Genomic DNA, 24,747 nt, shown 5'->3' with positions numbered 1-24,747 from the left:
ACATTGACAGCTACACTGCATATCTAACATTTGGATAGCTGAATCCTCAAAGACTCAATTATCCGTTTAGCTTTACTGTCTTCCCCTGTATTATCTACAAGAGCCCATAGGCTGGATTCTAATAAACAGAAGACAGAGAGGGACAAAGCACGTGCAACGATGAGAGCTCCAGCTCCAGTACCTGGTGTCGATACCAACTGCTGCCCAACACACTCGATTTAGAAAAAGGCTAAGCACAGAAATGGCCCCTCTTTACATTTCTGAGTATGAGAGTGCAGGGTTTTTCATCACTCCATCTCCAATTTCTCTTTTGGTCCTTACAAAACCAATCTGATAGGTTTCACAGTATACAGAAAAAGATTTCAGAAATCACAATTTTTAGAAGTTTTCAGTATTATGGAATTAAACAGCAAAGCTTAAGTTACTAACACCTGTGACACAATGGAAGAATCGTAGCCATGAAGGGAAGCTTCCCAAAAGCTTTTAAATAAGTTTTTTTTAAGTTTATATTACCATGGCACCTGGGAGCAGAAATTCATATTTTATTCTATGTAAAATTATTTAGCCCATCCAGTTTTGCATCTCTCAAAGAGACTGAGATACCTACATGGTTAGTATCCCAGCACAGTAAGCATCCTGTGGTATACCTTTATACATGCAGCCTTAATCTCTCTACAGTTTTACCAGTATAAAATAAGAAAGACAAATAGTATTTGCCCTGCAATCATGAACTACAACACTAACAAGTGCAGTCTTCAGACACTGCATTCCATTGGCACAAGATCTGATTTTGCCCCTCAGAATAGCTTTGCACAAATAAGAGATAGTATGTGCTCAAGACATTAAAACCTTACTATCTTTCTATTCATGCTAATCAGAATAATACATTATTGAGTCTATTCATGTTCAGCTTTAAAGGAGCATTTAATGAAACTTCCACCAAGTTTTTAGATCTCTAACATGATAAATACGTAACATAATGCTCATGAATTTTCTCTGGAAATGTTATTGATAAGAGACTTGCTGAGAGTGATCATGTGTCATACAAATTCTATTACAGAGCAGATGGAGATAAATTTAAATTTGTTTTGGAACCAAAGATGCTTGTGATATTCTCACGCTCATGTGATATTCTCCAAAGTCTCCATTATATCACCTGGAATGTCCTTGAAAGCAAGAGATGGAAGGTTACCTTCAGAAAACATTTCCCACTAATATAAACTAAGCCAATTACAAGACAAAGTAAGACATCATTCTACAGACACAAAATAGAAGCAAGATACATTTTTTTTACATTTGTAACTAATGTCCATATTAGCAGACATTGTCTATCAACATTACCCTTAATCTAAAAATTGATCTTGAATAATGTAGGTGTGTGACACTAAATAATAAATAGGCATATGGCTTACAAATAAACATAAATATTTGAGTTAGGAGGAGAATTCAACTCGGAGGTCATACTGGGAATGCGGTAGACAAAATTCTAAAAACTAAGCTATTATTTTTGAACATGGAGGGTAGAGATTTCCAGTGAAAAGCAAAATTGGGAGTTTATGGAAAAAGAGCTGAGCTGCCTTCCAGTACTTGTTCAAAAAAAGTAGATGATGTTTACTTTAGAATAGATCCAGAAATATCTATTGTTTCTTTCTGTGTTTCAGTTTTCAGTAGGAAAAAAAATCAATACTACTACTAATAATAACAATTGTTTTTTTATTTATGTCTTCTACATTCATTGCAGGCAGGCAAGAAACCTATTAAAGTTAATTTAAGGTCTTTTGATTTCTGCAGAATGCTTTTTATTGAAAAGCAAGTAACTTAAGCATCTTTAGCATCTCTAACCTCACAGTAGCTCATAGGTATTTGAAGGAGTACATTACTTGAGCAGCACCGGTCAAAAATCAAAGATAAACACTTCAGCAGAACATCCTACAAGTCACAACTTTGATATAGAATGCACGAGACAGCCAATCACAAAAAAAAAGAGTTTTGAGTGAGGAATTTGTTTGTTGGTTTGTCTTAGTTTACTTATCTCATCAAAAGCAAATTTATTTTCAAAATCCAAAGGGCCCAGAAGCAAGGCTATTCTGCATATCAGTGCCAAGGCAAATATTTAAAACAATAACTTTTTAAGAAGTCTTTCTTCAAAAGCCTGTGCACAAGACTAATTTCTCAAATAAGACTCGAGTTTTCTGCTCTGAAAGGAAAGTTGAATTGTTGTACTACTGATCACTGTGACAAGAGATGATGTGCTCAAAAGCAATTAGCAATTTTCAGAGCTATATTGGCCAACCATCCAATTTTTTAAGGTCTCAGTTATGAAGTTTCCTCTTGACTTGCCCTCACCTCTCTATTCAGTGGTGAATGTTGTTGCACTCTTAGGTGATTCTTAAAGACAGAACAGAATGGAAGCGAGTCCTTATTAGTAAAACAGACACATTAACAAATACCAGAAGAAACAGCTTCTAAAGGAAGGCAAGGAATTTATATCCAATTCAGCCACCCACTTAATACTTTGCTAACAACAGCTACCGTCTAGCAAGGTTTAGGGAGATGCCACAACAGATATCACTGCTACAACAGATACCACTTTAAGGGGCAAAATATGTTAGAAATTAATCAGGTTGGACAACTAATATCACCTTGCAAAATTTCAGCAATGTTGAGTTTTTAGTTTATGTAAAAGCAAGAAACTGAAGATGGATATGAACAACCAACTTTTTTGTTGAAAGAGACTGAACCATCTATGATATGATTTTCATTACAGTAGCACTTATTCAAGGAATAGGGAAAAAAAAAAGTCAAGCAGACTTACCTGACTAGAAGTAAATAGGTCCATTTTCAAAAGAACTAACACTTTAGTCTGTGATGCTCCTATTTAACACATTAGGGTAGCTTCTTAACTAATAGAAATTATTACAACACAACTAGCTTGAAAGGTTAAGACAACATGCACATACTAAAGATCTCATCCTTTTTTCCAGCTTTTAATTATATGTCTAAGATATCACCTGCCAAAATACACGTATTTTCATAATACCTCGGAAGTACTGACAGGCTGAGAGAGTTGGTGGTGTTCAGTCTGGAGAAGAAAAGGCTCCGAGGAGACCTTACAGCGACCTTCCAGTACCTGGAGGGGGCTATAAGAAAGTTGGGGAGGGACTGTTTATGAAGGTTTGTAGTGATAGGACGAGGGAGGATGTAGAGGGGCAGATTTAGGCTAGACATAAGGAGGAATTTCTTCATCATGTGAGTGGTGAGGCACTGGCACAGGCTGCCAAGGGAAACTGTGGCTGCCCCATTCCTGGAGGTGTTCAAGGCCAGGTTGGATGGGGCCTTGGGCAGCCTGATCCAATGGGAGGTGTCCCTGCTCATGGCAGGGAGGTTGGAACTGGATGATTTTTAAGGTCCCTTCCAACTCAAATCATTCTATGATTCTATATGCTTGAGACATGATTTGTTTTATGTGACACATAATTAGCAAGTAATATCTGAAGGCTGCCTTTGTGGTTTAGGAACAGCACGTGCTATAAAACTCTAAGAAGCAGATAAAAAAATACACAAATATTTTGACAGGTGTGTTCACATAGCTGAATTTAAAGCTTGCTTCTTTCTTCACAGGAGGCTCTGTTTCAGACACAGGGATTTTAAATGAATTATACATAGATGAAATCTGGGGATGGATGAATGAATAATGAATAGATGAATGAGTAAATGAGTGATCACCTTTAGCGTAAGATTGAACCCATTAAAATGAATAATGAATAATACTAGAAATGCAGTTTGACAACTCAAGTTCGCTTATAAGGAGATGCAACAATATATATTTTAATTGCAGCTGAATTCAAATGTGAAAAAGTTACCACTGATGACAAAAACATACTTTTGTCAACCATGTCAAGTAACAGGAATTTTATTATATATTCAGTATATTCCATGAATCGTAAGATTTATGGTCCAAACTACAAAACTAGATACTATTTGCATATTACTAATTATGAAGCCATACATTAAGCATGCTCAAAAAAGAGGGATGGAACATCTGTCCTATGAAGAAACGCTGAGATAGTCAAGGTTGTTCAGCCTGGAGAAGAGAAAGGGAGACCATATTGTGGAATTTCAATAGTTAAGGGGGGTTTACAAGAAAGATGAGGATAGACTTTTTACCAGGTCCTGTTGTAAAAGACAAGGGGTAATGGTTTCAAACTAAAAGAGGGCAGATTTAGGCTAGATATAAGGAAGAAATTTTTTACAATGAGGGTGGTGAAACAGTGGCATAATTTGCCCAGAGCGGTAGTAGATGCCCCCTCCCTGGAAACACTCAAGGTCAGGATGGAAAGGGCTCTGAGCAAGCTAATCTAGTGGAAAGCGTCCCTGCTCACTGCAGGGAGGGTTGGACTAGATGACCTTTAAAGGTCAGCATTCTATGCTTCTACAGGAATGATGTTCAGCTTTATCATTCAGCATCTATTCAACATTAAACACTAAATTAACTGCTCTCAACCAAACACTGCATTACTCAACTGGCACTACTATCAACCCCTAGCCACCTGAGATTCTTTCTGCCTCTCGTGACTTCTGAAATCACAGCTCTGCAAACAGAAGTACCTTTGTGAAAAATCAAAGCTTGCAAGCAGACCTGACTTCAGTGTGACATAGAAGGCGATTTCACTAGAAGCTCGATCAAACACTGAATACAAACTAAATTATAAATCAGTTATAAACTAATATCTGGCCATTCTTGAAGCCTTTCTAAATAGCAAACAGAAAGACTGTAGAGTCCTACTTGAAACTGTACTATCTGACATATTATTATTTTTGAGTTTGCATACTTTGAGTTATGATGATTACATTCCTGAACATTTGGTGCTGATTCCACCTGAAACATCCAAACTACACAAAAACCTGCCAGTGCTGTAAATGCACTATGATTAGCCCATTGCTTGAAAGCACCAACTTCTAAATTCCATACTTAGCCCAGACTAACTCCTAACTAGTGTTGTTTCAGTCCTCAATCTTACAAATAAAGGGAATAATCTGAAAATGTACTTGATTATCTGCAAACGCAAAGACATTTCTTATGCAAATATTATTATTGAGTTTTTTTTAAGACCAGCAGGGAAAACACACAAACAAATGTCAGTATTTTTACCACTCTGTTTCTTCTGAGATGGGTAAGTGCTATTTCAGAAAGAATCAGCTACTTCCTCATTCACAGGACAGCTCAAAACAGCCATGAACACAAAAAAAGACATAGTCTGGTTTGAAAATTCTCACAGCAATGTCAGTGATACTCTTAGGTGCACCAAGATTGGGCTTCGAACTTCTTGCTGTGGCCTCCTAGCTCACCACCTGCTGTCCATGACTACTTTTTCCCTGTCATGCCTGTTTTACAGTATTAAAAATACATTTCGCTACTGCTTTCATAAGTATTAGCTGGAAACCATTTTACAGCCATCCTGTAGTGAGACAGAACCTACAACACTGTATGAAGTATGTGGCAGTAAAAGCAGGAGAAATACAGCAGAGCTGTATTATTCCATCATCCTTTTCCCCTGCCTTGAATTGCCTGTGCAACTTCAAATGGATAATTTTGATTGAGATGATAAAAGTGTTCACATTAATGCAAAATTTATAAGCAGAAGAATCTAAATGAGGAACGAGGTAACAGACTGCAACAGCCAAAAGAATGGAACTATAATTCTGTGATCAACACAAGGTTTGTTGTTTGCACTTCTGTGTCCTAACAACAACGTGTGAACTAACAATTTCCCTTAACAATAGTTTAGCTGCCTTACTGGGAAAAGCCCAAAGCATTTGGCTTTTTGTAACTAATGTGCAGCCATACAATTAGAACAACAACAGGTATGCCAGATGGTGCATATAAAACTGAAACAATGAGGCTTAGAGAGTCTAACTTCCAATTTTAAAACCAATTCTAACAAAAACATAAGGAAATATTCATACCAAACAAGTATTCAGTACTTTTTACAACACAAAGCTTAGCCTATATTCTGTTGAACTTCCAAGTAACAGTACAAAACAAATCAAATTTTGGAGGTCAGGGCATTAAATATAGAAGCCAAAAGATGAAATGCCTCCATTAAAAGATTAGAGCTCTCTTACACCAGTGTTATTACTTTATTAGAGTGCCATGACACACTTGCCCACTTGCTCCATTCTTGCCCAAGCACTTGCTCTCACTTTCAAAGACTGGACTAGACAAACATTTGCTTTTATCACCTGCAACTAATACTAACAATCTGTTACTCTAACATAAAAGTGAAATTATTTCCAAATGAACATGTTGATACAGTATTTTTCATTGCTCACAATGCAAGTATAAAAGCACAGGAAAGAGGTGTAAAAGCAGGTTTTTATCCAAATTGGTACTAAAATTAATATTGCAATCATTCGTGAAACCTTTTCTAATCTACCAATTTTAAATACCAATGGCATATGTTTGTTCTGCACAGTTCTTAAAGCTGTATACCTTCTATGTCCCAGTCAGTTATCTTTGTAACATTCCCCAGATACGCAGAAGTGCAACAAAAGTTAATACACTTCAACTCAAGAATGTAGTGAAGCACCCTCCCCCTTTGAAAGCCTTACTAAGAAAATGACAGGCTCTAGAGAAGTCTTGCAATCATACATACACCAAGTGCCAGCACCACCAGAAGAAAAAGCAGAAGACATGACATCAGTTCTGTAACTAATGTGTAAAAATTAAAACAAAGCGAAAACTACTAATCTTGAAACACATCTTGAAAAATTCAGGCAAGAGTAGAGTGATGCATAATGCCAATAAAACTCACGCCTTCTTTACCTGGTTCTTATGCACAGTGACAGAAAACTGTCATTCTTTAATCACTAAAGGTCTAGGTTTTGACCTCAGTACAGAAGAAGCGTGCACTTACCTTATCCAAATTTTCATCTTTCACTGAGTCTTCATAAATGAAAATTTTGTCCTGTAAAGATTTCTTCAGAATATCTATCTTATTTCTATTCCTGGATCCTGTTTTTTTCATTTTACAATGCTGCTGTAAGAAGATGAGCACAAAATGCTTTATTTGTAAGAGGTATATGAGGATGCTGACATTAAGATTATTACTTGTTATTAGTGGAAGATCCACCAATTAATGAGACACTCAGCAAGTATGACTTTCACTGAGAAAATATTTCTGAAATGAAGGTGCTGCCTATTAATTGAAAAGATCCCTTTCAGACATTCACACAAAATTGGAAATTTTTAATTTCTTTCAAGCAAAATTATATATTCATGCTTTCTATGACAATGTTGGCACATAAATTTGATTTTAAACAAGCTGTACCAGTAATAATAAAAGACTAACTGATACATTGTTAGAAATGAACAAAGAATATTAATTTAAGAGCTACATTGTTTTCAAGACACAGTATATGAATCACAAATGAACCATGATAGCATTAAGGGGCACCGTTCCATGTAATCAAATTATTCGTGACCTTTATATTTCTTTACAAGAATATCAACTAAGTATAATGTACTCTTGGGGAAATGATAACATCTGTTCAGCTATAAGGCTTTGCAAAGTCATTTCCCTTCTTTAGTACTTTAGAAACTATTAAGGTTTTGAACTAGGCTCATTCCTGGTATGATTAACTCAAGTTAATTTCTATATTAAGTTAATATAGAAAACATATCTGAACAAAAAGTAAGCAGAAATCCTCCTCTTTTATGATAGTATTGGATGCAATTCTTAAAGGAAACACTTTTTTCCTTCCTATTTAAGAATTGAAAATAATTTATGATTCCACAGGTTTTACACTTTCACATTTTACTGAAGGAATTAAATGCCCCCTCACCTCTTTCCTACACGGATAAGACAGCGTAGGACATTCTCCTAAAATAGTTCCCCAAATCTTTCCTCAGTTTAGTGCCAGATTTAGTGATATGTAGGGGCTGCCAGAGAAATATCATTTGGGTTGTAAAGGACCCAATTTGTCCCTGACACTCAAAGCCATGCTCCAAGTGCTCTAATTTTTGGCATTTCAGTTGACACCCTCAGATATGTAGCCTCTTGTGGTCACTCATCTGCTTCTTTATATCTATGATGACTTATTGGAAAAGCTGGAGGACATGTAAGCAGCAGAAATATGCAGGTCTTTGTGAAAAAAATATTTATCCAACTGCTACCCAAACAACTATCTTTAAGGTCCACTGTTCCACACAGACAGGAGAAGCATGTACTGCTGTCATAGCTATGGAGAAGCTATGGACCCACACCTGCAGCTGAGGCCAACAACCTGCAGATATACCCATGAACTCCCCACACATCCTCATACTGACCCCACGTTGTCCCCACCTGTTTATTGGTCACTGCTAAATTCTGATCAATTTTCAGCAGTTCTGTGTCCCTGCGTTCCATCTCAAAATCCTGAAGCAAGGTTCTTGCTCTTATCTTGGGCCAAGCCAAGCTGCTGTCCACCTGAGAGAAGCAGCAGTGCAACTCTTGCCTCATTCTAAGCAACTCCTCTTCTGACAGCGAGAGAGGTAAACTCAGAAGCTGCCTGTTAAAAAAATGAAAGCCATTTGTTGTTCAGTGATATAGACAATTTTACATAAAAGGGAAGAGATGTGTACACAAATACTTCACATGACAACAATCATCATTTTTTGTCTTATTCATATATCAGCTAATGATTTCACATAGGGCTAAGCTGCTCAGCTTGTTCAAAATATCCTTGAGGATACTTTAAATTCTGCACACAGAACTTTCTAGACTGTAAAACTTTATTTTCAAGGAAAAACAGATTTTGAATATTTTAAAAAATAAATAATTATTTTTAGCATACTTCCTATGCACAGAATCCTACCACCTATTCAGACTCTATGAACCCGAACTTAGGGCTGAAATTGAGATAAAAGCTTTCCATAAAGCTTCCTTGTGCTGTTTCCCAGCACTTAGCAGTCACAGCTATAGAGAGGGGGAAAAAAAAAAATAAAATAAAAGAATAAAAGTATCTCTATTATAAACTCATTTATGTCATCCCTCCCTGATCACCACGTCACAAGGGTTCTAGTTGTTCTTTGTAAAAAAGCTTTTAGCAGTCTGAACAACAGTGAATATATTTTAGCAGTAATGTGAATCACTGAAAATTGCCATTTTGTATAAGGAAGGTTCTCAACACAGAAGTCTTGGGAACTGATCTTCAGGTCAACCTGAAGTTGACTTACTTAAAAATAAAACATGCTAAAGTGTAAATTCAGCTTCCAGTTGTGCCTAACCTTAGACTACATTTATCACCTTATCTTGTGACCAAAATATTGCCTTGAGAGTATTTAATAAATAATAGTAGAATTTTCTGTTTGGAATTTTTCTCAATTTCCAAAAATAGGTATTTGTATTTAAGGCACAAACAGTATATTTTTTAAAAAAGACGTTTTCTTTAAAATAATACATTATACTGTATGTTACACGAGGACTGATGTTTTTATTCAGTATATCACAGTCCTATGCCACCTCATGATTTCACTAAAACATCCGAGTATAGCTAAATCCTAAATTAAAACATTTTTAATGCATAAAGGTTTTTCCTTCAAAAAATTACTTCCTTTAATGCAATATTTCTTCAAGCGAGCATTTACAGTATACTTAACCATTTCTCATCTTGTCTTAGACTTTTAGAAGAAAATCCACACTATTATATATATACAAATACATAGAGATATAAAAGAAAATTACAGCAAATCAGTTTTGTCACATCAATATTTAAAAAGGACTTTAAGCATTAATGATCTTCATAAATACTTTGGACTAACTCCTGGTCTCTTCCATAAGTAACGAAAATGAAAAGCTATCATTCAAAACAGTTCTTTGTGAAACCTAGAGAGCAGATGTGAACATCAGCATGAGAGCTGGGATCCGTCTTTGAAATATCAAAACTGACAGACAGTGGAATAAACATAAAGACAGTGACGGTTTTTAAGGGGCTTTTCATATAACATGCAAATGCTATGGGTTTTGTACATATATTTTCCAGTATCTTACTGAAAAAGACCCAAATGGTTTACTGTTGCTGTAAATAAAGACAGCATCTAACAAACACAACAGGTGACACTGCAGGCTGAAACAACTATAGAATCATGTTAGAAATAGGAAAGATCAGCTGGGTCATACAACCTCCTTCCCTGCTCATGCAGACCTGCTCTCAGCAACATAAATAAGAGATAATAGGACAAGTTAGAAAATACGTTAAAATGGCTTATAGAAAAGTATTTAAAATATTGAATAAAAGTACAAAGCATGTAAAACTAGAACAAAACCAAGACACAAATGGATTTTTTTTCTTTAACAAGGCAAATATAATGGGCAAGGTTTCTTTTTATATTCTTGTTATATGGTTTAACACCGTGCAGCAGGCAAACTTATAAAGATGCCGCCTGCACAAAACTGCCTGTGCAAATCTGTTCTGCTTTAAAGAAGAGGCATGAAGGAGAAACCTTTACTAATGCTTCCGCCACCCTCTTGCTCCCCCTTCCCTGTTCAATCTCTCACATGGTACATTTGCTCCAGGGTTGCTTCCCCTAAAGCTGCGATTTTTACAGCAAATTATTTTTTCGTGTTCACATGTCTCCACCAATGTCTGTTATTAAATAGAGATTGCATAGGAAATGAAGTACTGTAAATATTCAGTTGATAAAACAACTAGTCGTAAATGTACTCCAAAGCTAAGAAAGCCTAACACAGGGTGCAAATCTCTCAGGGACTCTGCTGCCCAGTCTGGGAGGCACCACACAACTCTTGGCTGCAGCCGCGGTCTTTCCCTGCACAAGGTCTCCCGATGGTGGGAAGGTTACGACCCACCTCCCCACCTCGCCAGGGGCATGTTGTAGCAGGCGGCAATGGCCACAAGGTGCAACTATGGCCTGCGAACCTCCCTGCAATGTGTCCCATGCTGTGATGCCTCTACTCTCTGGTTCGGGACTCACTGTCAGGTGCACTTTGTCCACAGGTCATATCAGCCAAGCCTGATGCATAGAGCCCACAAGCTGGGGAGGCAGGTTACCACGCTGTGTATTTATGGAATATATGGAAAAACTGTGGCAGAGCTTAAAAGGCATCTGATGACTAAGGGTTGACTTGTGGATGGAAGGAATATACTGAAATTGGACACGGGGCTAATTAGGCCTCACACACTACTTGACATTTCCAAAGTGGGGACCTCTGAGAGCAGGCAGAGAATAACAATGAAAGACGTGCATGTGAAACCTGCCACAGAGTGAACGGAAGTATAAAAATGCCACTCCACATCTCTGGTTTCAAAACCACTGTTTCCCAGGATTTTCTCTGCAGGGCTCACCCGTTGGCACTGCAGGGGCTGAGCACTTGCAAAAACATCAATTCCCAAGTGCCCGACAGAGAAGTGATCGTTAGGAATCGTACCCAGACAGGTGTGAAAACTCATAGTTCATCTCTATTTGCAATAATAGCTAAGAAAAAAGTGCAGAGAGATGCTTACATGAATACTGATTGTTCCCAGCTCCTTAATTTTTTTTGTTCCAAAATGCTTGTTTCCAGTTCTTGGCTTAGCTTCTGCCTGGTGAGCTGAAGCAGCTCTTCAGCAGCCATGCTCTTGTCATGCTCTTCCCTTTCAAGCTGTTCATGTTTAACAACCATCTCTTTTTTATGCTCCTCCACAGCTTCCAGGAGGAACATCTTTGGCACATTGAGCCTGACCAATTCTTGCACAAATACTCCACACTGAACACATTTAAGCTCTTCAACAGCTTTCTCTGTTACACTAAAAAGAAGCTCTTTCAGGTCTTCGCTGGCCTCATTGTCAAGCTTTTCAGTAAGTTCTTCAAATTCAGTGATGTGATCGCTCAGAAGATTTTTCCAGCGGCTCAGGTAGTGAGTGATCTCCTTAGTAGTTTTGAAGGGGTCTCCAAGTGAGAGCTGCTCCTTCTGATGCTCTTTCTGCCAATTTATTTGCCAAAGGAGGAACAAGATTAAGAGACAGAACATCTCAAATTCTAGCTGTTTAAGTATATATTTCACCGCAACACAAAATTTCATACTTTTGTTTCTCAGTGTTCTCGAAACTGCTTTTCGGTGTCCAAAGACCTAACTAGCCCTCAACATGATGGCTTTTTGTGCATCTAGCAGGCCTGCGATAATTGAGATTATTGTCAGATAGAAGGGCTAACACAGACCTGTGATAATTTGGATTGTTGCTAGATAGAACAGCCAGCACCTAACTGCGTGATCTTGTGGTTTCACAATTTCAGCTGGCTGAACTGTAACAATCTGGCAGCATTCCAGAAGTGAATGTGGATCAAATACCAAGGAAATAAAAAAAAAAAATGGGGGCGGGGTGAAAGTTGGGTTTTTCAGTTTTATTTTCCCCACCTTGCAGCATGCAGCAATTTCATTAGAAAGCTAAACCAAAGCTACCTATGCCGAAAATAAATACAATAGTCTCCATCATTATACCCAATGTCTCTCCCTGCACTGCTATCTGCTAAAGAACAGAAAACACTGAAACATATATCCTGCAAAGGATACATATCTCACCTAACTTTGGTCATCTAAATAAATACCTCCTAATCCACCACGGTTTTGTTCTCCACCCTTTAAGCAGGGACCTCTGAATAACAATTTCCTTCAATTTATCTTAAATTCTCTGCTAGTCATCTTCCATTAAGAGATGATTTAGAGCTCTTTGAGTTAGCCTTGACTTTCAGATGGCTGATGTGAGGCGACATGAGTCCCACCACAAGCAACCAGAGCTACAGTGTCTTTTAAATAATTTCAGTTTGTAGCTGAACTTTAAGTGTGCTGTAGAATTATCGAAGTCACACATACCCAGGAAACTCATAGAAAACGTTGACTGTCACATACCTGTGCCATTTCCCTCACCAACTGCAGAATCTCAGTTGGCTTTTGCCTGCCTGCACACTACAGAAGCTTTTCATAACCCCCTCGGACAGGTTAGATGAAGTAGAAGGCCTACACAAGTTTCTCCAGTTATATTGCTTTCTTGCAGGTTTTTCTAGAAGAACAGCTATTAATTACTGCATAATTAATACAGCATACAGCTGAAAACAACAGACCCTTATTCTCATCCACACTCCTGGCGCTGTTGACCTTTGTCCCAAGAATTACACTTTATATTCCAATTCATTCCATTTTCAATTCATTATAAGCCCTATGAAAATATATGTACTGAAAATAATTACCTTTTGTAGCATTTCCCGCCTTCGCTTGGTAATGAGTTTTTGGCGAAGCTTTTGCTTTTCTTGTTTTAAATCATGATCAAATTTCTGTTTAACAGAATTAACTTCAGACTCGGCTCGGTCCAGCAGCACTCCCAAATGACTTTCAGGTAGATGGCCTGCTCTGCAATAACAGTGTTTGAAGCCCGTTATCCCAAATTCTTAAGAGCAAAAGGACATTTGAGGCAATTAGTACCATAATAAGGCTCAGCAAAGCAGACACACAGAATGATCTTTGTGACTTTAGCAGTGATACCCTATGGAACAAAGAAGAAAGTGGATAACAGAAAGATAATGTCAGAAATGAGGGTAGAATTGAGGCAGTCTGTGAAGGGGGGGAGGGCAGGAAGGGGAAGAAGGGTGGAAGTGAAGGAAAAATGCAAATCCAATTACATATCAGTTAGTAATGTAAGCAATATTCAAATGAGACATTTTAAACCTTATATATTATTCATTTAATACTCCTGGAATGCAAGTCTAGATATCTTTTATAAATTCTTCTTATCATTAGAAACAATTTTCTCCTTAAAGGATGTAATTTAATCAAGTAAAAACAATTAAAAATTATTTCAAACTGGGGCAATCCATGGTTTCAATTCAGGATAGGGGACAATGTGATTGACACCAGCCCTGTAAAGAAGGACTTGTGAGCTCTGATTGATGAGAAGCTCAACATGAGCCAGCAGTGTGCACTCGTAACCCAGAAGGCCAACCATATCCTGGGCTGCATCAAAAGGAATGTGACCGGAGGTTGAGGGAGGTGATTCTCCCCCTGTACTCTACTCCTGTGAGACCCCACCTGGTCTCACAGAGTCCTGCATCCAGTTCTGGAATCCCCCAACATAAGAAGGATATGCAACTGCTGAACAGGCTCAGAGGTGGGCCACGAAGATGATCAGAAGGCTGGAGCACCTCCCATACAAAAACAGGTTGAGAGAGTTGGGATTGTTTAGCCCGGAGAAAAGAAGGCTACAAGAGACCTTATAGCAGCCCTCCAATACCCAAAAGGGGCCTACAAGATAGCTAGGGAGGGACTTTTTACAAGGGCCTGTAGTGACAGGATGAGGGGAATGGCTTTAAATTGAAGAGGGGAATATTTAGATTAGACAGCAGGAAAAGAAATTTGATGATGAGGGTGCTGAGACACTGGAACAGGTTGCCTGGCAAAGTTGTGGAATCATAGAATGGTTTGAGTTGGATGTAACCTTAAAGATCATCTAGTACCCACCCTCCTGCCATGGGCAGGGACACTTCCCACTAGACCAGGATGCTCAGGGTCCCATCCAATCTGGCCTTGAACACTTCCAGGGAGGGGGCACTGGAAAAGGTTGGCGAAGCACTGGAACAGGTTGCCCAGGGAAGTTGTGGATGCCTTCTCCTGGGAAGTGTTCAAGGTCAGACTGGATGGGGCTAAGAGCAACCTGATTGAGTGGAAGATATTTCTGCCCATGGCAGGGGGGTTGAAACTAGATGATCTTTAAGGTCCATTCCAACTCAAACTATTCTATGATTCTATGAAAAGATTTATATTCAGATTTCCCAGTTCATTTACATGATCAGAAAAATTATAAAGACTTCAAACTGATAGTAAAATACAATAATCTAACAGAGCAAATTCTCAATCTTAAGCACACAGCGCTTTCAAATGGAAGTTTTAAGACTAGGGTCTACTCCAGTTGCTACAGTACTTCATTTCAAAGAGTAAGCAAGATCCTAACCCTGCCTGCAACAGTTCAAAAAACATCCCTCTCCACAAACTCAAACTGAATTTCAAAACCACTGGAAATTCCCCAAAAATTCCTCAGACAACGGGAGAATAAAGGAATATCTTAATTCAGCCAGACCAGGATGCTGGTCTTTCAAAATGTGTAGTTGAAAAGGTCAACATGGAACTTTGAGCAGAAAGCACCAATTTCTGACCTGAACCTGGATGTTGTCCAAATACCTTCTGGTTCATCCTTCAACTCCTAATTTCTCAGAAGACATGAACATTACACACAAGTTCTGGATTCAGATGAATTCAGGGCTTCCAAGTCCCTGTTCCAATGTGATAGCTGGCCCAATTCATAAACTAGAGTATCAGCTAAATGTCATAAGCCCTTCCCCAGACAGGACAGCTTTGTTCTTGTTTACTAGGATTTGTTGATACTCCAACAGTTTAATTCCAAATACTAACATCAAAATAAAAGCTAAGAGAAATAAACCATAAGATTAATGGTTTAGTTTGTTTGCAGTCACTGCACTGTAACTGTGGTGGTCAGATTTTACAATTCACACCTCTCCATCTACTGCTCAAGCACCCACAACTATCTGAAAAAGCCTCAAATCGTCATCTCCTACGTAACAAAGATACTAGATAGAAACGCAGTTCTGCTTTATCACAGTTATGTCAACCAGAGAGCACCTCCTCTTCCAGAGCTCTTCAATGCCTGTCTATTGTAGATCTCTAACCTTCTGCGAAGTGAATTAAAATACCTCTCAGTATGAATCCAAACAAGCATCATTCTTGGATTTTTTGGCCAAGTCATTTTTGCCTTGAAAACAATTGATGTTAAAGTTCAGTGTTACATTAAAAAAACCAAAACAACAGCACCAAGTTTCCTACTGATATCTGTGAAGTCTCTTGGCCCCCTTTTCGATAAAGCCCTAGGCAAAATATTAGTGAATAAAAGGTGTATTTTTTATGGTTAGGAAGTGAGGCAGATAATAACCAAGATATTATTTTTAACACCTTCATCCTGTCTTGTACTGAGGAAATAAACCTAGGATTGCCATCTCCAATTAAAGTTCCTGTCCAGAACAGTGAAAAGGGACTGCAATAGAGAGAGACAGATGTAATAGAACCATGCAGCAAGTGAATATTTAATAAAAGCTATGCAACACAGAATGACTAGAAGATGATACATACCTACCTAGTGTTAGAATGGAAGAAAAAAAAAAGGGGGGGGGCTGTGTCTATATTGTTTTCTAAATTTATTTAGAAATCCAGTATATCCGTAGCTCAAACTCTAGGTGATGCAGTACTGTAAAACCTATTTATTGATTTGGAATGTACTTATTTAGAATCCCAGATAATAAAAATAACTGACAAAACACCTACCACAACCAAACTCTATGGCAGTTCACATGGAAACTTATATTAATCAATATTAAGGCAATTCCTAGAAGGCTAAAATCACAGCAAGAGACCTTCATTTCTGGTTTGTAGAAATACAGTATAGGAACAATTACAGTACTAGAATAAAAGATGTTCTGTTCCAAAGGACTCCAAACTGAAACAGAAAATAAAAGGAGAGGAGAAAGATAATGAGACAGTATAGACTGTCTGATAAACTGCTTGGTCTTGCAGTACCAGACAACTAATGTCTTTGAACAAGGAGAATTTTAATGAAGGAGAGTACTGCAATAACAAACAAGAATGTTTACAGGAGAACCTCCCAAATGCAGCGAGTCATGAAAGGAACAGAGATAAAGTGTGTGGCCAACAGTGGCAGCATACTCAACTCCTCTGTTCTGAACAAACTCCAACAAAATCATGAGAAAATGTGAAGTGAGGGCACTCGAAATAAAAAGCAGTAGTTTGTATTTGATGCTATGGATTAACTATCCAAGGGATGCTGGACTTCAGTAAAGGAAGACAGTTTATGAAAGTTACAGAAGGCACAGGGGCACCACTAAAATTTGAGGAAGATAGATACGAAGCAGAAAAGTTGCAACACTCTGGATATGCATGGGAGTTGAAACATAATGGAGTCTATACAGAGAGAACCTGCAGGACAGCACTCATGTTAATCTACTTCAGCTACTTCAGGATTTCACCTGCTGCACTGGCATCTTGTTGATGCCCAGACCAGAATTCAGGTAAATAATTCAGATAAATAAACCTAATCTATACCTTTTTTTTCGTTTCCCTTCTCCATATAAAGAGCTCTGTATTTTAAAATTCTACATGTAACAGTAAGTTCTATTAAAGTTGGACACAACAGATTGACAGACCTGTATCTATATTTAGACAAGCAGATTCAATGCTAAAGTGAAAAATAAAAAGATACTATGAATACAAATTGAAAGTACCAGCTCATGGGAACAGAGTCCTCTTGCTGCTCAAATTTTAACGCTCCAATTTGTAAATATTCCCCAAATCACTTTTTAATTAAAAAAAAACAACGCAAGCCCACCTAGCATAGACTAGAACTTCCCCTGAGTATATCCCAGGGTCTTCCAGTTTGTCTATAAAAATAAAAAAGAACAGCAAATAATCTGAAGCACCACAAGCTGGAGTTTTATAAATCTTAACAGGTAAAGAATTAAGAACAACATAACAGTTTGGCCATTTGCCTAAAAGAAATTACTGCTGCAGCTAGCGTGGGAAGTTACAGGAAAACACCTAGTTCTAGTCCCAGAAAGTCAGATGGGATTGCTTCTCTATGAATGCTATCTCCCATTATGGACATGTTTCCTTTGTGTGCTGAGTACTACCACTGTATACTCTGGGAAGTTTAATAGAGGAGTGCTAGAGAATTTACTTGTTCATCTTGGTAATGTGGAAGCTTTTGGCTGTGGAAGTTTTTGGGGTTTTGGGGAGGGAGTTCTTCTGGTACATTTTTGAGGATCAGATCCATGAGGTCTTAGATTACAAATACTAAACACTTCCTCTGTGTTTGTACTTCATCTGTTTTGTGACTGTTAGCTGCAATAACAGGCATCAAACAATGAGTGGAACCAATATTTCCAGCTCAAGAAGTCCCAGTTACTCGTTGCATTGATTTGAGCCACAGATGTGGTCATACATGTGAGAGTTTCTCATGAAGGCTTTTCACACAATACCACAAAATCTGGGAAAACATCTCAGAACATTTCCTATAATCTGATTCCAAAGAAGGCAACTCTGTGAAAGATGTGTCTGAATTATATTTCCTACACTAGGACATTTATTTTTGTCTTTGAGCCACAATACTGCAGATTTCAGCAAAAGAGGCAAAATGTGCAGGCATACTAGAAGAAGCTCTCTCTGATCAACACATCTTGAGATTAAATCTAGGATGATTCCATTGAGGCAGCACACAGGACAGTAAAAAGAAGAGCAATGAAAGGTTACAAATATCAGGTATATGGCTATTATATCAACTGATACAAACTTGAGTAGCTTTTAACAGACTTCCTGCTTCCTAATATTAAACTATTTTTAGCTTAAGTCAACGTCATGAAAGAAAAAAACACAACGTAAAGACTGATATAGTGCTATCTCTTGCTGTTGATGCCAAAAGGCTGATACTACATCACCTATTTCACAGTTGTTCTATTAATCCATGCTCCACATGCTGCCAGTGACTGACATCAATACAGATGTCTAAAATATACAAATCAAGATGGACACAGAATCAACACCAGCAGTGCTAGGTTGTTTTATAATAGAATAGTTTGGGCTGGAAGTAACTTTCAAAGGTCACCTAGTTCCACACCCCCTGCAATGAGTAGGGATACCCTCCACTAGACCAGGTCGGTCAGAGCCTCATCCAACTCGACCTTGAATATTTCCAGGAGTTGGGCATCAATTACCTCTCTGGACGACCTGTTCCAGTGCCTCATCACCCTCACCATAAAAAAATTCTTCCTTACATCTCATCTGAATCTATCCTCTTTTAGTTTAGAAGCACTATCCCTTGTCCCACAGCAACAGGCCGTTACTAAAAAGTCTGTCCCAATCTTTCTTATAAAGCCCCTTTCAGGTACTAGAAGGTCTCCCTGGAGCCTTCTCTTCTCCAGGCTGAACAACCCCAACTCTCTCAGCCTTTCCTCACAGAAGAGATGTTCCAGCCCTTTGATCATTTTTGTGCCCCCTCTCATGAGGTTCGCACAGGACCACCTCTCAAGTCTGTCCAGGTTCCGGTGCATGGCACCCCATCCCTCAGGTCTGTCAACTGTACCACAGAGCCTGATGGCCTCTGCAAACTTGCTGAGGGTGCACTCAATCCCACTGTCTATGTCACTGAAGATATTAAGTGGTACTGGTACCAGCATGGACCTTAAAGGAACACCATGTTTCACTGATCTCCATTGGAGCATTGAGCTGTTCATCACTACCCTGTGGATGCAATCATCCACAATTCCTCACCCAACAGCAATTCATCTCCATGCTGTACAAAGCAAACGGAAACAATAAAACCTCACCTTCAGGTCTGCTAGGATAGCAACAAAGCCATTATCTACAAAATATTTTCTTTGAATTAACTTAAAACATAACATTAATGAACTTTATCTGCTAGGTAACACAGATAAAAAGACTTGAAGACTATTCTGTTGTCATTTAGATAATGTAGTCAAAAGGTTGCCAAAACAAACAACTGAGACATTTACCTTTCCATCTTATAAATGAGACTTGATATCTGGATTGCTGCTGCATTTATAAGAGCGGAGGCTTGAGAATCCCTTAACTGTACCTTACTTATAAGATAATTTCTGTAAGCAAATCTTCTTTTCAGATGATATTTCTTGCTAGCTTGCAAAAAATCCATTAGCTCTTCAATGTCTCCCTACAGGAAAGAATGTGAACAAATATATTTAATTAGATGTAATGCTAATTTCAGCTAGCACCTGTGGGTATCAGACCAGATTTGTTCATTAGCAGGGCAAAGTTAAAAAGCTCTAATAAGTGAAAAACAACAAGCTTATATCAATTTAATGTTCATATCAAATTATTACTGTTATTTCAACAAAAATAAACAAATATTGTGGTATTGAGGCCAAAAGCTCAGCACATTATTGTGTGTACTCTCCTGAATATTCAGTGCACCTCCCAAGAGCCCTGCTTTAACAGCTCATTTGATAAGGTACTCACAATTAAAAATACATACAACCCTCCCAGTTCTAGTAGAACTGTTCCTGCTCAAAGCTATCCACAGGCTGAAAAGTCTTCCTGAACTGTGATCTGAAGACAGCGTGTTTTCAGTAACCGCACAAAGTGGCATCAAGTCCTTCTTTCATTTTTTTTCCTTTACTATGTAATGTACAATGAAATAAATGGTAACATTTTCATGGGTGACTAAGTTGACTTCAAAGACAAAGGTAAGTCTTCTACACGTGTCCTGTACAGTGTGAAAAAAAAAGCCAAGTCGATTGTACATAGACTAGCTCAGAAGCTCTGGCTTCCAACAGTTCTGAATGGTAAAGGTTTAGGTATTTACAAGTGGTCTGCTAGAGAACAGGAGTGGACACAGGATTCTGCTAGCATCAGATGCCCAAGATACGGTTTGATACTTAGATGACCCACGTCTGGGCAGTCAAAACATCATCACTTGTCCTGTCTTTTGCTGGCTACTCAGCTGTCTTTCGCACAAGTGCTTGCTGCACCTGCATCCGACAGCAGCTCACTTGAGGCTTTTCTGTACTGAGGTCTGACAGCACTGTGGGCTGTTTTGACAACATTTTTCCAGATGTTGCTTTAAAACTTCAAGGCCCTCAACCTCTAGGACTGTCATAATCATTCTTCTTCAAGCAGCAGCCAGAACAATTCCCAGAATTTTTGGAATCCAGAACATAAACTGTCAACACAAATAGAATAAAAAAACCACCTGAAGAAACAACTCAAGCTACTCCGTTGCAAGGGTAATGTAACTGCAACCAGAACTGCAGTCCTGAATACACTTTTCATCAGCATCCTCACCCGCATAAGCCACTAACACTCATCCTCTCAAAGTACAAACCCATAGCAGTTCAGACATACCACAATTTAAATAATCTACATATTTGGACTGCGGGGCTCAGTACATCTTCTGAAGTGCAGAAAAGCACTTGACACCTACGGGGTTTTGAAAATGCCCTTACAGGCAGACCTCTAAAGGTATTTATCTTTCACCAGACAGCATCTCATCTGTTTCAGAAAATGCCTTCATCAGACAGATTTAGTGACATAACTGAAGTTCCTTTAAGTGGGCTGAAATTATTTTTGAAATGGCACTCTGGCATTTCTCTATCATACTGGAGGTCCCATTAACACCAAGAATGGTAGACCTGGAACTAGAAGTTTGCTGCACGAGCCCAAATCTGCTCTCAGACCACACTATGGGGAAGGGCTTAGGGTCAGAGATGCACCAACAGAGCTTTCAGAAGCTAAGCATAGGCCCAAGACGTGCAGATACATCAAAATATTCGCTACAAAACTGGAGATTTATATATCCCAATTTCCCACTGCACAGTGTGGACACACATTTTCAGACTTCTTTCTTCTGCATGATAAAGGTAAGCTATTAGTCTTATTTCTCTAGAGCAGTAAAAACAAGCTTTAAGCACTTGGGGATTTTGGAAATTGCCCACTAAAACAAAAGCCAACACTATGTACATAATGTTGTGCCAAATATATCTAACTCACTGCTGTAGAAAAAGGCTGTGTATATGCATCAATATAGAACAGTGTAGATGCCTAGATATGCATAGTGATGGCATTCTACTTCGAAAAATTATTTTTTTCAGAGTTCTATGAGTGCAGATATTTCCTACAACATTTTTCGAAAGTTACTGTGGGCTTGTATTCTGTTATAAGCTCAGGAATGGAGTTATCATCCTATTACCTGCATTTTAGAGTAATCTTCCACTAATGTTTTAGCTGCTTCCAACTTCAGTTCTCCCTTGAAAGTTGCATTTGTTATCTGTGTAAAAAAGATATTATGGAGCTCCTTTCTCTGAGTAACAGCCAACTGTCTATAAGCTTTTGCAAAATATTCCTCCTGCTTTACCAGAAGGAATCTCTTCAGACGATCCTGCTCCAGTCTGTGAAGTCTATCCAGAAGACTTCTGTATTCCACAGCATGCTGCAGAGAAGAGTGAAATAAATAAATCTGAATGAATTTTCAGTATTCAACATATTTTAAATTATTAGTGCTACTAGCTCATACACATTTTACACATACTTTACTGTCATTTCAGGTTTGAATGGTGGTCAGTATTAAAACAGCATACACTTTCCATGGTTTTCATTTGTTTGCAATGACAGGGGTTGTACAGCCATCAGTCTCTAATCCAGATAAGCCTTCCAAGGCATAATGAAGTCTTTATAGAATTTAGAAGTATTAAGATAAATCATAAAACTGCACAAAATTCAACACAGAGTATATATGAAATTTATTTCTTAGGTTTCATTAATCCTGACATCCTAATTAAAATCGGATAGACTCTTATAAGTCAGAACAATCAAATAACAATAAGCATGCATTTTGAAAACAATATAAACTAGAAAAAAAATACAAACCTCTAAGAAGTTCTTATTACCAGTGATCTACTTTATCTACTGTTTTCCACAAATTAATCCAAGAGCATCATTTTAGAGTTACAACAGTGGAGTGGAATTAAACGACAATTAATTTAAAAGCTTCTTTGCAAGAAATACTTTCTCATAATTCTTCAGCAAGACTTACATATTCACAGTTTTAATCTCAGTTGACATAAACTCATTATAGAATCAAAACATACATATCCCACAGAGCAAAGAATGTTTCTTATGCGCGCAGAGCTATCTAACAGTAGTTACGTTGGTCTTGTTCTAAATTCCACATTATTTATTTGGGGACTACTGTCCTTCGCACTGAACAACACCCTCCCACCTCACCCTTCATTCTCAAGAGACACTGCAGACAGCAAATTGTCAAGAAGGCAAGGAATATACATGCTGTGTTTTGGCTGAGAAGGGGAGCAGGTTACTGCTCCACCAATTTTCCACTGCGAGGAGCACAAGTGCAGGCCATCCTTAGCACTCCAGCACATCCTTTTGGACCGGGTTCCATGGCAAGTATGAAACCAGGTCCTTTCACAGACAAGAAAGCGAACAGCAAGTCTACTGTCTTTAATTCCTACCATTCACAATTTCCAATACAAACCAGACTGAACCAATAGCAATGAATTTTGTGCAAAGAAAAGCCACTTTGCTGAGACCACATTTAGTGTGAGTTCACACACCCAGTTTCAGTCAGGCCTTTCTCTCTGCAAAGGTAGGATTTACCTCAGGCAGGTCTTTTAAGTGTTAGATGTCTAGTCTATGCTCCTTCTGTAACCTAGAGAAGGAAAAGGATGTCTGCAGAATACAATTCACCTCATCCTTAAAAAGACATCCACAAATATCTCTTCCTTGCTGCCTCCTTTGGCTTTTTAGCACCTCTAGTTCAGGATGTTCATATTCTACAGATATTTGAAAGCTCCCCAGAGTCACAATTTAAAGTTCACCTGGAAACTTCAAAGAAATTCAGCCGTCTCACTCAGCCTTGTGCCATTACCTTTCTCCATACAACAGCTTGATAAACCAAAGTTCTTCCCAAGAGCCTCAACATACTGTAGTACTTTTGATGGCTCATGCTCAGCAGGAAAAAAAATTCTTTTGTCAAAACCGCGATCATGAATTGTCATGAAAGTCCTTAACAATTATAGGTACATGATATGCAAACAGGAGGCAAAAAAACTAGGTGATGTCTAGAAAGAGAGCATAAACAAACCAGAGTATACTGGTCTAAGGGATTAGACTTATAACTCCTGTCTCTATAATCAAATTGAAACAGACAGCTGGAAACTCAGCAGTATCACATCCAATACCCCCATATCCAGTTGTTCTCCAGTAACAAAGCCCCACTAGTAAAGATCTGCACTATTTATTCCCAGCAAGTCATCCTCATAATACAAGTTTTAACATTAGACAAGCACAAAACATTAACTTGGGTATTTTAGCATTTTAAGCTTACAGAGTTGAAATATTGTGTTTCCCGCTAGTGACTACCCATGAAATCCTGAGTAATGAATGATCTTTACCCATTTGGACAGAGACCTTCGAATGAAAGCGACATATATAAGACTAAGCTTTTACTTACAGGGAGACTTCAGACTTGTAAAGAATCATATTCTGCCATAAATTATTTATCATGCTATTACCTATTTCCAAGAGAAAGGCATTCCCCGCTCTGCCTAAAATACAGATTACTCTGCTTGCCTTCACATGATTTGGAGGATATCGGCCTTCCATTGCACTTAATGATCTAATTTTCTTCAAAATAAGAATATAAATTTTGGAAACTTTTAAAATACATTGTAAACTTTATGATGTAGAGCATTTGTTCTGCTCTGAATGTGCAAAACACTTTACACCTCATCTGACTGGAGTTCTTAGGAACTACTGCAGCAAGATATAGTAAATAAAAATGCACCAGCTTGCAAGGGTTTAAGTGATTATGAAAAAAAAAATCAGTAATGACAACTTTCTGTTTTCAGGTGTGTTAGATACACCAGAAAATTAACTTACCTCAGGAGAGGTAAGCATGGTTTCTTAATAACAGCTACCCCAATTATCACATCTGAATTTTTGAACGTATTTAAAATGGACAGCTTTGGTCTCAGAATCATGGAATGGTTTGGGTTGGAAGGGACCATTAAAGGTTATCTACTCCAACTACTCTGCAATAAGCAGAGACATCTTCAACTAGATCAGGTTGCTCACAATCCCATCCAATCTCACC

The 24,747-nt window shown here is 38.2% G+C and overlaps 1 protein-coding gene across 5 annotated transcripts in view; it reads right to left on the bottom strand.

Annotated features, from left to right (window-relative positions):
- EVC2 (EvC ciliary complex subunit 2) overlaps positions 1-24,747 on the bottom strand; it is an 86,243-nt gene that overhangs the window by 24,828 nt on the left and 36,668 nt on the right. For 3 of the 5 annotated variants that reach the window (XM_054065115.1, XM_054065118.1, XM_054065120.1), the window contains 6 exons: positions 21,826-22,065; positions 19,616-19,791; positions 13,223-13,382; positions 11,503-11,960; positions 8,346-8,550; positions 6,918-7,040 (listed from right to left, as the gene is read on the bottom strand). In XM_054065115.1, coding sequence (XP_053921090.1) covers positions 6,918-7,040; positions 8,346-8,550; positions 11,503-11,960; positions 13,223-13,382; positions 19,616-19,791; positions 21,826-22,065 — 1,362 coding nt within the window. The remainder of the gene's footprint in view (positions 1-6,917; positions 7,041-8,345; positions 8,551-11,502; positions 11,961-13,222; positions 13,383-19,615; positions 19,792-21,825; positions 22,066-24,747) is intronic. The other 2 variants (XM_054065119.1, XM_054065117.1) reach the window with 2 other exon arrangements.

The sequence above is a fragment of the Cuculus canorus genome, chromosome 4 (genome assembly GCF_017976375.1).
Source record: "Cuculus canorus isolate bCucCan1 chromosome 4, bCucCan1.pri, whole genome shotgun sequence".
In the NCBI taxonomy this organism is placed as follows: domain Eukaryota; kingdom Metazoa; phylum Chordata; class Aves; order Cuculiformes; family Cuculidae; genus Cuculus; species Cuculus canorus.
Note: the sequence above shows the minus strand (reverse complement) of the source record. Positions and strands in the feature narration are given on the sequence as shown.